A 14,524-nucleotide genomic window follows, 5' to 3' on the forward strand; every position below is an offset into this window, starting at 1 on the left:
CTGTAGGAAACCGACGGTGACAACGTGCCACAGATGCAATCTATATGAGCGCGAAGATTGACAAGTCTATCCTGTTAACATGTGACAGGCGGCGCGGCGCAGCACTCAGCGGCTCACTACGTTCATAACTCCATTATGCAGACTATCAACAACAACTCGGCAAGGCTGTCGGCGTGCGCGTCGATGTGGAAGGTCGCAAATATAGGTGTTGTGTACCAGTAGAGGGCGACCATACATAAACAGCATGCCTGAATAAGCATCGAACAGTATAGTAATTCATTAAAAATGCAAGTTTCGGCGCATACGCGACATACATTTTATTTATGCTAAATCATTACAGATTCAAAGAGCGATCTTCACTCGAAACATTTGCCAGATTGTTTTCGAGAATTTTCAGCTTGTAGTCGGATCCCGTTTAACCACAAAATGGCCGACCGGTCTTCATGGCTACACCACTTGACGCAAGGGCACAATTACACGACAAAAGCAATCTCACTTCCAATGCATTATAGACGTGCATGAGGCATCTACCTGCGTGCATAATGCAAATGAGTGCACTCTACTTCCGAATTTTATCGCAAAAACAAAACAAAAGAAATTAAAGCGAGAGATTTTTCAGGGACAAAATCGTGCAAATGCGGAAGGCTACTGTTGTATGCCACCTATATGAAACCTAGATGTTGGCCGTGCGCCGTAAGCAGTAGTGATTCGCGGTTTTACGCATTTTAATGTTACATGAAAATGATTTTTACGTGTATACGAGAAACTACAATATACGAATATCAAAATAGCGTAGGGTTTGCAACTACAGATCTCAGAGAGGTGAGGCAATTTCCGTAATGAAATTACTATTATTTTCCATTATGCCAGTGTGTAGCGAGATTGTATACCAATTGCTAGTGTCAGCGTTTTTTCAGAAAAAATATTTCATACAAAGATAATTATTTATGTCTATGTGAACATAATCAAAAACAACGATAAAATTTACGTGAAAACATACATGATGTACGTACATTTCATTAAGCTTTTTTATATTTCACATTGAATTTTTATCGCTACAGGCATCGTTTTAAATACATTTCATATTTAATGTCTTAACTCTGCATCCAGCATGTTAAATTGCTCGATCATTTATCATGCGTTGATCTTCATGTGAATACATACGTGAGTTATATACAGGTATAGATAGGTTCCTTACCTTGATTATGATACAACGCGACTCGTAATCTAATTCGCCGTATATAACATGCTTTACAGACTATGTACAAATAAAATAATAATTACATTCAAAATGCGGTATAGTGTAACACGTATTTCTATACGTTTCGTTGACCAAACAGACAATCATAAAACGCGTCAGGGTTAATGTAACGATTTTCTCTACGGATTTCGCCCTTCCCTGAGCTATTTTATGCCTACGGTCGTCAGTTGTTATAACACTGCACACCGACGCTCCACTAGTCAATCATAACTTGATCGATTATCGATTAATTTGCATCTGTAGCTATTTATAGCGGCCATTACCGACCGCTACAGCTGTAGATGCCGGGTTTTAATCTACTGTCAATCGCGCGTGTACGATTCTCCTCCTCCTCCACTTCCTCCTCCCCCTCCTTCTCCTTCTCCTTCCCCCTCCTCCCCTTCCCTCCCCTCTTCTTCCTTTTCCTCTCCCTTCTCCTCTTCCCCCTATCCTGCTTCTCATCCATCTTTTTTCGCTTTCCCCACCTCACTCTCATCCTTTTTATCCAACTCATTTTTTTTCATGTACTTATTTAGCTTCTGCTACACGCCTTTATATCCCCCTTGTGCGTATCCATATCTTCTTCTTCGTCGTCTTCTTCTTCTTCTTCTTCTTTTCTTCTTCGTCATCCTCATCGTTTTTCTTCGTTCTTCGTTTCTAGTCCTCCTCCTCCTCCTTACTCTCCTCCTTCTTACCCCTCCCTCCATTCCTTCTCTGTAACATCCTTCTTGTTCCCCCTCCTCCTCATCATTCCCCTCCTCCTCCATCCGCCCGCCCACCGTGATCCCATCGCCTCGCACGCAATCGTGACATCATTATCAGTGGCAGCCGCACGCCTTGACGATCATGTTGCGGTACTTCTTCAAGATGACGTTCGAGTTCTTGTCGTAGTAGAGCACCTGTATCGCGGAGAGCTTCGTCGGCACGCAGCAAGGCTTCGGCACACTGTCGGGCTTCATCAGGTTAACGAGCGTCTGCACGATGGCGTGGTTGCTGGCGTTCATGCGCGCGTTCAGCGGGAAGGCGCACTCGCCGTAGCAGTAGAAGGCCGAGTAGCCGTCGGGCGCGATGATCCAGTCCTAGGGAAGAAGCGTTGCAAATGTTAGAGCGTTTATTATAGGGTGAGATTCAGCCATACAGGGGGGAGAGGGGAGATGAGTGGATGGATAGATGGATGAATGAAGTGAAATGGTATGGATGGATGAATGGTGATGGATGGATGGATTGGATGGATGGATGGATGGATGGATGGATGGATGGATGGATGGATGGATGGATGGATGGATGGATGGATGGATGGATGGATGGATGATGGATGGATGGAATGGATAAATGGATGGATGGATGTGATGATGTGCATGGATATGATGCGTAGATGATGGATGGATGGATAGGAATGATGGAACCATGGGTGGAGGAAGGATGGTATGGCCGTGGATGGATGATGGATGGTGGATAGATGATGGTAATGGATGGATGGATGGATGGATGGTGGATGGATGGATGATGGATGGATGGGATGAATGGATGGATGAATGGAATGAATGGAATGGATAGACTGGATGGATGGATGGATGATGGATGGTGGATGGATGGGATGGATGGATGGATGGATGATGGATGGATGGAATTAGATGGGAGGATGGATGTGGATGGATGGATGATGGGTGGGATATGGTGAAGAATTGATTGATGAGATGGACATGGATGAATAGATGGTGGATGGATGAGCAGATGATGGGTGGATGGCGTGGAGCGGTGGATGGATGGATGGATGGATGGTGGATGGATGGATAGATGGAGGATGGCATGACATGGAATGCGATGGATGAGTGAATGGATGGATCGATGGATGGGATGGATGGATGGATGGATGGTTGGATGATGATGATGGATGGATGGCATGGATGGATGGATGCGATGGATGGATGGATGGATGGATGGATGGCATGGTGATATGGATGGATGGGATGGGTGGATGGATGATGGATGCGATGGTGGTATGGATGATGGAATGGATTGGATGGATGATGGATAACATGAATGAATGGGATTGGGGAGATGGGTGGATGGGTGGATGATGGATGGATGATGGATGGAATGAATGGATTGGATGATGGTATGGATGGATGGATTGCGATGGATGAGATGGATGGCATGGATGGATGGATGGATGGATGATGGATTGATGATGGATGGATGGCATGGATGGAGTTGATGGATGAATGACATGAATGACATGATGGTCTCGTGGCATGGCGTGATGGATGGATGGATGGAGGAAGGATAGATGGTGGATGGATGTATGGATGGAATGGATGATGGATGGATTGGATGGATGGATGGATGGATGGATGGCTGGAATGGATGGATGGATGGATGGATGGAGGATGGATGGATGGATGGTATGGATGGATAGGATGGATGTATGCGATGAATGAATGGCATGGATGGAACAGAAATGATCATGGATGGATGAATGGATGAATGGATGGATGGTGATGGTCATGGATTAAGATGGATTGGATGGATGGAAGAAATGATGCAATGGTATGGATTGAATGGAATGAGGGAGAAGATGGATGGATGGTAGATGGATGATGGATGGATGGATGTAGGATGGATGGATGGATGATGATGGATGGATGGTATGGTGGCATGGGATGGATGGATGGATGATTGGATGGAGGGATGGATGGATGGATGGATGGATGGATGGATGAATGGATGGATGAATGGATTGATGGATGGGTGGATGGATGGATTCAGTTGTACAGGAGAATCACATATGGGAAAGAGACTTATATAAGCTGTACTATCGAAACTCCACTCCTATACGACAGATGATTATAGATATCGGGGTTACTTATAGGATTGTAGTAACGATACTCTATTCCTATACGAAAAGATTCGAAATGTTAGTAAAACTAGCCTTAGCGATGCAAACTGATGCATTGATAGCAGTGCATGCGACAATTACGGACAGGTACGTTCTAGATGACAAGAACTAGCTACGCCGCTGTAAATGATCTGCATTAATCATGCGCCATGGCAGCGCGGGATATATAGCAGAGGTTATTGCTATAGGATATCCGCCTTAAAACCCAGAACGTCGTAAACTGAGAATATTGATTAGATAATGCTATATATGTATAGATATACATGTATGCATATACAGTAACTCATACGGATAACAATAATAATAACGCTCGTGCAAGTATCTGTGTGCGTGTGAGTGTGTGTGTGTGTGTGTGTGGGGAGGGGGTGCAGGCGGTCGTGTGTGTGTGCGTGCGTGAGTGAATGTGTAGCCCCTATTCAGTATTGCAGATTACATGATCACACTACTTACCTCCCATCCCAGATCTTTAAAACTAACATACAATTCTCGCCGTTGACAGCTCCGTTGTGCAGACTTATCTGAATTCATAGGAAAAAAATAATCGTATTTGAAAAAATAGAATCACATAATATACTGCATCGCTTGTCGTATAAAGCTAATAAATAAAACGCTATAAATGCGCATTAAAGTGACCGACGCTAATCAGAGCCAGGTATAATTATGATCAAAGAATAAATTTTTTAAACTGCGACCATAATAAATTTTAAAATTAATCATGACGGCATAATACGAAACGCGATTCCGCAATGGCGCAGATTAAAAATATACAATATTAAATATGCGACAGAAAAATATCATCCTGCTAAAACCAAGCAACATGTGAGCATTTGCCGTTCTAATATGGCCGCCGTTACAACGTGAATGCCGCGTGGGAACTGTTTCATGGCACCATAACGGTACTGCGTGCGTACGTTCCGTGATAGAAGAAGGCTTGACTCAAGCACAGGCGTATAGGAGGCCAAGAAGGTATATCGAATGGCAAAAACAGATTGCTGAAAAATCGGCGGTGCATTGGTGATAAACCCGCCTATAAAGTTTGCTAGCAAATTAGCAATTATAAAAAAGAACCAAGTATTTTTGATTAGGGATAGCCGGGGGAAATGGAACATAATAAATAGAAATACGAGGAAACTACTGCATGATGACTGGATATAGTTGCCATAAAATTAGAGTTCATGGTATCTCTTTTTTATGACTTCCTTGTACATTCTGGAAAAAGAACTACGCCCCGATAGACGCAAAAATCAAGACACCAGATGGTGGATACAAGAGACACCATGATGCTAGACTCACATTCATAGTACGTGGTCCACTCGTAGTTATCGGTTGCCGCCACATTGCTGCTCTCTTGTCTTCGACGAGGCGCACGCTTCCGGCGCACGTGACTCTGGCTCTGCGCCGCGGCAGCGAAGAAGGCGACCATAAACGGAAGTTTCCCTTCTGGACCGTATCTGGTTACTAATGACGCTTCGTGCATCTCCAGTGACTCTGTGAGAAAGGATGGGAAACGGTGTTGTGGCATTGTCTGCGTTTAAGGCATTATGGTTTGAATGATTTCGACCTACTGGAAAAATATTAAAACCCCCACTATGCCGATAGAAACCGTTTAACAGTTTTGTGTGTGGCATCAGCCAATAAACTGAGCGACTCTGTCCTTGAAGACTGCCAAGCATGTACAGTCACGCTACAGTATTTATGAAGGAAGTATAATGATCATAAGCCAGATTATTTTATTATATCAATTATTAACTTACGAGCTATAGGGAACAGAGAAATGAACTTACAATAGTCGTCAACCCATTCACATGACCCTAAGTTGTACGCTAATCTTCCTAATCACTGTTACTGGACAGAAATGATTTAGTGAAATTCTGTGTTCTTAGTGGATATTTGCGAGATTTCGTCTTACTGTGCCCGCAGATTGCTTGTATGTAGAATCCATAATTAGCGAACGCGTCAGATGTCCAATCCTGTGTCGCCTGTGTGACGTTAAATGTTAGCCAGCCGGCATGGTCGTGACTGACGGTATACGAGTCCGCCAACACTAATTGTCTGTCTCTGAAATTGATATATAACATCGTAATGCTCTGCCCAGCTCGTGAACATTAGCAGTGACGCTGCTAATCATAATAGTCATTAACCTGAATATCCTTGCACTAAACGGTATTATGTAGGGGCGTCGCCGCGTTGCTGAGTTATTAGCGAATAACTTTAAAGTGGATTTAGAAAGCGTTTACAGTTAAATTATGTTTTGACTTACCAATAGCTCAACATCTACTAAAAATAACTCATAAAAAGATTAAAAACCTGTCGATAACTGTGCGTTTGCATAGTTGTTTGTGCTGATATGTGCAGGGAATTAATCTACGATAGTAGTTCTGTCCGCCTAACGTTTGAACCCGCACCAACACCGGTGAATTTTTAAGCAAATATATCGAATACAAAGTGTAATATATCAAGGCAAATGTAGTATGACAAAATAAATGTAGCATAGCAGAGAAAATGTAGTATGATAGAACAAATGTAGTGTAACAGAGCAAATGTAGTATAACAGAACAAATATGTGGTGTAACAGAGTAATAATTGTAGTGCAGCAGAGCAAATATAGTGTAGCAATCTTACTCTGGGTCGATGCCGGGCACTAATTGATACACGTTTACGGTAATGTTGTTCTCGATGTGTCCGTCCAGGCTGGAGTTCTTGTAAATGCGCAATTCTGCTCCAAGAACGGTCTCACCCAGCGGAACCTCGCTCATGTCAAACCGGAATATCCGGTCACGGTCATGTCGCAATGGGTACTCGTGCTTCACTGTGACGTATAAAAAACACGCATTAATATAAGCATATTAAAGCTACAGTGTACAAAAATTAGCGCTGCGTAGCAACCCGTTCGTTAGGCCGGACATGTGCCGAATACGACATGTACTTTCTTGGGTAAGTGTATCACTATAATATCAGACATGTAAGAGATGCTCGGGTGCCGTATAGCTAGTGCGATATAAGGCTGGTGCTGTCTTGGATAAGGCTGGTGCGTGCGTTATCGTACATAAACAAGATCTGCGTGCATCGAATCCGCATCACGAATCCATGCGGCGATCTCGCTATTTCACGTTCTTTCGATTATTCGTTAGATAACTTTTGTGAACGAGGCGTGAAAAAAACACGTCGAACTGGCAAAAGAAAATGTAGCAAAATGGCTGGGAAAAGAATATAACACTGTAATGCTGTATTGTACCTTTTACGGGGACGTGAAATACGTACTATACTGTCAGGAGTATCTGAATAGAGGTTCTATTTGTGTACGCTCTATTGAATTACTCCTGATTCTATGAAACTCGTAAGACTCTACGGTGCATCCTTTTAGCTAAATAGCTTTCACCTGTTACTGTAAATCGTTTCCGATACTTTCCTTAACAGCATTGTTTGTCGATTTACCCTAGAGTCTCGACTCGAGTTCCGTTATCGAGATCTAGTCTAGAGTCCCTTAAATCTATCTAAGTCTAGAGTCCCTTAAATTTATTAATTTATCTGGAACTCCGTTATATTAACACATATTATATGTCACGCATTGATTTCACACATTTCTATGCACAAATTAGTCAATAACTCAATAACACATTATTCAAACATAGTCTCGGAGCGCACGCCCTCGCCTTCGCGTGGGTGTCAAGTGTAAGCACAGCTACCGCGAGCATAAACACACGGCAAACCTCGAACGAATGCGCTACTCTCACCCATTCATCTTCCTTTGGTGGGAACACGGAATCAGACGAGGTTTGCCGAGTGATGACACAGGTGACGTAATCAGCCGCGAGGTCGGTTCATTCAAAAATCACGTGCGCCAATTATCGTTCCAGTCAATGGCAGGAAACGCCAGGTAGCTCATTGTGGGCGAAATTGTTCAGCAAACACACCCGCCTCCCCCACCCCGCCCCATCCCGCTATAAGAGGATTTGCCCCGCACGCTAATCGTCGGGCACAATGATGCGATTTATTTGGTAAGGAGATTTTCGTGAGAATCGTGTCTGCGTGTACGCGCGCGCGCGTGTGTGTGTGTGTTTCCCCGTCTGTTTCTCTCTCCCCCCTCTCTCTCTCTCTCTCTTTCCCTCTTTCGGTACACGGGCTTAGAAAGCGCAAGTGAGAGAACGTTCTAACAACTCGTATAACATAATAACACGCAGGCGCGTACTCACGCACGGGCACAGTCGCACACGAACTCTTGCACGCACCCAAGCAACTACGCACGCACACACGGGAGAGCCCTATAGAATCATCGCCGTATTGTAATTCCCGTAAGAATACCTGCTTCCGTTTTGACCGCGTGTGTCTGGGAGTGGACTTATAGTCCAGCACCTATAATCTGCCCCTTACACGGGATCAGACACCAGCTGCGTCTACAGGCTAAGAATATCATTGACAGACAGTGACACACATCATAGGCGAACGATCACGCGCACGTACGCATGCATCCACACACACACACAACCACACACACACAACCACACACACACACACACACACACACACACACACACACACACACACACACACACACACACACACACACACACACACACATACACACGATTGCGTGCGTGCTTGCCTGCGTGGGTGCGCGCGTGTGCGTGTGTGCGTAAAGTACGAAGGAGACCGTGAAGCGATTTCGTTCAACGGCTCTATCGTTTGATTACATCTAGCTACGCCGATCTTGCGTGCCTAACCGCGAGTTACACGCGCGTACACGACCATTCCCCAGAACGTCTCCATATACATCTGTGTTGAGATCCCATCGCGTAACAGACAGCAAACCAAAGTGCTGCACTGCCGCTCACAGTCTGCTCATACATCACGGGAGCACGATTAATCTGTGTACGCGCAGACGCACATCAGCTGCGCGGCGACCGCGGTATTTTGGGTTCGACATTCATAAACGGCCCACCGTAAACGGTGCGCCAACTACTGTAGCAATTTCGCCTGCTTGGGGTGGATGGTGGGGGGATGGATGAATGTCTGCCTCGAGGGATACGGATGACAGTGGTGTGTGTGTGTGTGTGTGTGTGTGTGTGTGTGTGTGTGTGTGTGTCTGCGCGTGTGGATGTGGGTATGTGTGCGCGCGCGCGTGTGTGTGTGTGTGTGGGTGGGTGTGGGTGTGTGTGGGTGAGGTGGGGGAGAAGTGCTCACGTCAGCTTGCTCGCAACCGCACCAGATGTCTGGCGTTTTTAGTTCAGTAAGCTGAACTGCGCCATCATTACATTCCGTCTGAAATCCCGACGCATTTACCAGCGGCGAAATCAGAAAGTAATAGCAATAACAGTGGGGCGAATATCGACTAGGTTTGTCGAGTTAGGTTAGGAGACTAGGAGAGTTGAGTTATGATCACAAATATACTGACGCCCTTGATCTTTCGAGACAAAAATAATAACTATATAGATGTATGTGTTGTGTGTATGTTAACTCACGATAGCGCACCATACTCTTTTCTACATTGAGAGCAATTCTGCTATGCAATTCTGCTACAGTGCCCGCCTCCACCCGATGAAGTACGCCTCCTACATTCAATTTCAGTTCACTCACTTATATTAGTTGCAGACTAACCACGTTAGCTCATTAACATTCATTTATTACTTTATAGTGATTTTTAGCAGCACTCGTTATTATATGAATTTTATGCTCTGATTGAGTGGCAATTAATAAATCATGCATATAGTAATAACAATAATAATAAATAATAATAATAAATATGGAACTGGTCTAGCTGTATAACGATTTTAATTTAGAGCGCGTTGAATATGCATGTAAACCAACAACGTCAACGTGTCACGACGTACACATGCGACGCGTCCACGCATAGAGTGACATCTATATGTATATGTATAGATGTCACGTACTCTATGCGTATTCTGTACAGTCGTGAGACGAGTGACAGATATGGCGGCTGATCAGTTGGGTGTCGGATAAGATGAAATTGTCGTATTACGCCTAATTGACAATATAAAAAGACACGATTTTACTCGAAAGGCAACGGCGTGTGCGCAACCGTTAGTGGACATTACAAGTGATCGTAGGCCTGCGGCAACGGTACGCGGGCTATAGTACTAGAGCTATATCCAACCCTACTCAGCCACACCATCCAACCCTCTCACCCACACTATTTGCGTACCATGATACTCACCCACACTATTTATCCACCCCACTCATCCACTCTATTCACTCTACTCTCGACTCACCTCAGCCAACACCACAGCCATAACCTCAACCGCTCAACAATAGGAGCTCCACCTGTGTCTCCCTTCGCTTCGTCACACTCAGAGTGCCCAGCCCCTATATGTGCCTAGCAGCTATTTGACCGCTGCGCACGTCTTCCCCACAACTCCGTATTTTTTCCGCACACCTATTTCTACCAGTTGTTTTCCCATCTTCTTCCCGCATATAGGTGCATGTGTATTTCCCTCTACCCCCTACCGCGTGTTTACCGTAGTATTACAGCGTGCTAAATTGCCGACTATCACTGCTTGAACTCCGCCGATCAGCGTCTCCCTCGCTGTGCGGCCGTCAACACGTACAATAAAGACGGCCATTGTCGCGGGCTGATCTCGCGCGAGAATCGCCGCGGGGCTTTCTATATGCGCGGAACACCTGCACGCTAGCGCACGACGCGCGCAGATTACGCTGTATAGCCGTATTACACACGCGCTCGCCAAATCCGGATTATTGAATAGGGGAGTAAACTGGCCATCGGCGAAGAATGCAGCGCGCATGCGCAGTTGCGCGAGGAAGAATCGGTGGAGCGCGTGCAGCGGCGACCCGGCTGCGATGTACGCCGACGATGACTCTTCATTCCCCGCGCGAAACTTGTACGTGCATTGCGACGGATCACCTGCGGATTCATATATCCGAATAGTAAAGGATGGCATCATAATATAATAATCACACGGGCTCACCATAACAGACTGGTGTGCGTAACTCGTCATACCAGCTCGCTATCTCGCGGATCTGTGCGTGTACGTACAGACAAGGCCGATTATGTGAGCGGCCTATATATGTGTGCGTATATACTGTACTCACACGCGCGCATACAACACATGCATCCTGCCGAGGTCGGTAAGATTTTCTAATAGTGGCGGCCCTAGCTAACAGCTAGCAGACTAGCTTTAACGACGTTCGTTGAATGTTTTTTTTACGAGGGACAGCGTATAACCAGAATCATCAGTATGATAATAAAAGTGATTAGATCCCAATATGTCATATCGATATTTAGACATTTTCTACCAAGCTACGTGATTCCCATTATGATTCCATGCATGCGCCTAGTTTATAGACGAGATCTATTCACGCAGCTGCTGGCGGTTAGAATAAAGTAGGGATACGTAACACTGGCGAAAGATTTCTAGCGTATGAAATTGATAAGCAACAAATATGCCTGTTTTCACAACATGCATGGTTATTACTGCTCTATATGAAATATCGATTCAAAAGTCCCACATGACTCCTACAACAACAACAACATACACCGTATCTGAAACCTCATCTGGGGCGCGCGCGCTCACACACACACACACACGCACACGCACGCACGCACGCACGCACGCACGCAGACACGCACACACGGGGACACACTCAGAGACAGACACACACGTGCGTGCGCGCACACGCTCATGCGTAAGGTAAGGGTTACGGTTAGTGATAGGGATAGGATTAGGATGATGATGAAGAAGAAAAACAAGCAGAAGAAGAAGAAGAGGAAGAGGAAGAAAAAGAAGAAGAAGAAGAAGAAAAAGAAGAAGAAGAAGAAGAAGAAGAAGAAGAAGAAGAAGAAGAAGAAGAAGAAGAAGAAGAAGAAGAAGCAGGAGATGATGATGATGATGACTTATTCGTCGGGGTTCCTAAGAACGTAAATTGAACCGCCTCACCATACAGCCAACCGAACATTTAGCAGTGGGCCCGGCAGAAATCTACGGTAGTATTTACACGTACCTGGGTCTATACCTTATAAGCACTACCTACGTACGTAGCTGCTATAGGGCGAATACTAGCGCCAAGAAACGGACATACATCAAGAGACCGGTCGTATTGACGGTGGTCTCGCAGCCTGGTCAGGCTAGGCTAATAATACATATCCTGGTCTACCCGTCTACTAATAATAAATATACCTTGGTCTACCCGTCTACTAATAATACATATACCCTGGTCTACCCGTCTACTAGTAATACATACCCTGGTCTACCCGTCTACTAATAATACATATACCCTGGTCTACCCGTCTACTAATAATACATACCCTGGTCTACCCGTCTACTAATAATACATATACCCTGGTCTACCCGTCTACGAATAATACATACCCTGGTCTACCCGTCTACTAATAATACATATACCCTGGTCTAATCGTATACTAATAATACATATACCCTGGTCTACCCGTCTACTAATAATGCATACCCTGGTCTACCCGTCTACGAATAATTCATACCCTGGTCTACCCATATACTAATAATACATATACCCTGGTCTACCCGTCTACTAATAATACATACCCTGGTCTACCCGTCTACTAATAATACATACGCTGGTCTACCCGTCTACTAATAATAAATACCCTGGTCTACCCGTCTACTAATAACACATACCCTGGTTGACGAAGCTCATGATCATATCGGCATCCTGCACGAAGTAGCTGCTGGTGAGGAACGTGTAGTCCTGCGCCAACTCGCCCCGCTCGCGCGGCTGCGGCAGGTAGCGACGCTTCACCGTCTCCAAGTTAACGTCCTCTTCGTCTCCCGTCAGCGTCTCGTACAGGTCGATCATGTAGCGCGGGGCCGAGTACGACGTCAGGTTGGCGGCGTGCGAGGCCGGGTTCGGACGGTGGTGAAGCCCGAGCAGCGAGAGAATCTCCTGCTGCATCTCGTTGCGCTCCTGCTTCGGCATCGAGCGGTACATGATCGTCTGGTCGACGCCGTTGTCGCTGTAGAAGCCGGCCGTCGACGCCTCGCAGATGACGAGCAGGGCGCAGAGGAGCAGGCAGCAGCGGCGGGCCATCGTCGCTGGGGAAAGGACTGCGGGAGAGCCCGCGAGGGAGTGATGTTGGTTAACTACGACAGAGTAATGAGACTCTTGCAGGAACTACGGACCAAAGAGGAGAAGCACGGCTAGGGAACGATTGACAAATTATGAGGCGAAGAGAATGGGATGACTAGGGATGCATTTACAAACTAAATGGCAAGGAGTAGGGAAGGGTTAGGGACGCGTGTACGAACTATGGGGTAAAGAGAAGGGAAGGGTTAGGAAAGGATGCCCGAACTATGGGGCGAGAAGGAGGAGGAGAGGGAGAATACAAGCGTGCACAAACTATGTGGCAAGGAGGAGATGGAGGGCAGGTAGAGACGGGTACATGAATGAGCTCACTCGATGCTGTTATCCACTGTGTCTTTGTAAGTTAGAATGTAACTCACTCGGCGCCGTTATCCTCAGTATGTACGTAGAACCTACGGCTGTGGTCGTCCACGACTCGCATTGGCTCACGTCCGGCACCACCGTCGTCGTTTAAGTGTACAGTTCGCGTGTAAGAGATCGAGAAATACCCCTCGTCTCCAGTCGACTGTTCGACGAGAATGGAGAACTATAAAACACATACACGCGAGCGCGCGCATGCACTCACGGAGCAGCAGTAGAAGTGGAGCTACGTATGGGGACGCGCTGCACCGTCATGGCTGACTGGCGGGTACGATCATGGAGGCTGGAATGCGATGCGCGGGCGCGTAAAAGTGGCAGCCGGTGCGTGTAGCTAGTAGCCGCGGCTCTCTGCCCCGCCACCAGCAGGGCTGTTTACCCTCGCCTTCCATCGGCCTCTCAATGGAAATTAGCGGCTGCTTAGAGAGGCACGCTTGTGTCAACAGAGGACCACCTCGCTGGTTGTTTGTAGTGCGCGCGGGGGTCACTTTCGGGCAGAACAATACTGCCCGCACTGGCCATATGTGCTACTGTGTGTTGGGTGAAATTCGCTTTTCTTTGTTAGTGGGATGACTGTAGGGGTTAAACGGAAAGGAGAGCACCACGTGTTGACTCATTTGTTATGCTTTAGAAACCTACGAGTTAAAACTGCGTTTTTCAAGATTTTTATAGTAACCCCGTTACGTGGTTCTATACTAATGTTTGGTTCAGCAGTTGGATTAAATAATTAAATCATAAAGTCTATGCTGCAAGCACAGGTAAATCTGAGGGGCATCATTATTAATAATTAAAAACATTAATAAAGGGTTAATTTCGCAAGGCAATATGAGAATGCTGCGGGGATACGTGGATGTGTGTGTGTGTGTGTGTGTGTGTGTGTGTGTGTGTGTGTGTGTGTGTGTGTGTGTGTGTGTGTGTGTGTGTGTGTGTGTGTGTGT

General features: G+C 45.9%; 1 protein-coding gene across 2 annotated transcripts; it reads right to left on the minus strand.

The window, feature by feature from the left end:
* Positions 1-292: 292 nt before the first annotated feature.
* LOC106813201 (bone morphogenetic protein 7-like) lies at positions 293-13,961 on the minus strand. 2 transcript variants are annotated; one of them, XM_014817268.1, is made up of 7 exons: positions 13,589-13,961; positions 12,767-13,192; positions 6,762-6,948; positions 6,049-6,197; positions 5,433-5,627; positions 4,590-4,657; positions 293-2,319 (listed from the first exon to the last, which is right to left on the minus strand). In XM_014817268.1, the coding sequence occupies exons 2-7, from the start codon at positions 13,173-13,175 to the stop codon at positions 2,059-2,061; spliced, it is 1,269 nt and encodes a 422-aa protein (XP_014672754.1). In that variant the 5' UTR covers positions 13,176-13,192; positions 13,589-13,961; the 3' UTR covers positions 293-2,058. The 2 variants fall into 2 exon arrangements, with proteins under 2 accessions (XP_014672754.1, XP_014672753.1); XM_014817267.1 differs by having other exon boundaries at positions 12,767-13,960.
* Between the last annotated feature and the right edge of the window lie 563 nt (positions 13,962-14,524).

The sequence above is a fragment of the Priapulus caudatus genome, unplaced genomic scaffold (genome assembly GCF_000485595.1).
Source record: "Priapulus caudatus unplaced genomic scaffold, Priapulus_caudatus-5.0.1 Scaffold738, whole genome shotgun sequence".
Lineage (NCBI taxonomy): Eukaryota > Metazoa > Priapulida > Priapulimorpha > Priapulimorphida > Priapulidae > Priapulus > Priapulus caudatus.

Excerpts from the sequence above, each read along its gene's own strand:
- LOC106813201 (XM_014817268.1), bottom strand. The coding sequence starts at position 13,175 with ATGGCCCGCCGCTGCTGCCTGCTCCTCTGCGCCCTGCTCGTCATCTGC. Across the intron at positions 6,198-6,761 it reads GTGCCCGGCATCGACCCAGA|AGACAGACAATTAGTGTTGG; the intron begins GTAAGATTGCTA and ends TATCAATTTCAG. Across the intron at positions 2,320-4,589 it reads TTAAAGATCTGGGATGGGAG|GACTGGATCATCGCGCCCGA; the intron begins GTAAGTAGTGTG and ends CTTCTTCCCTAG.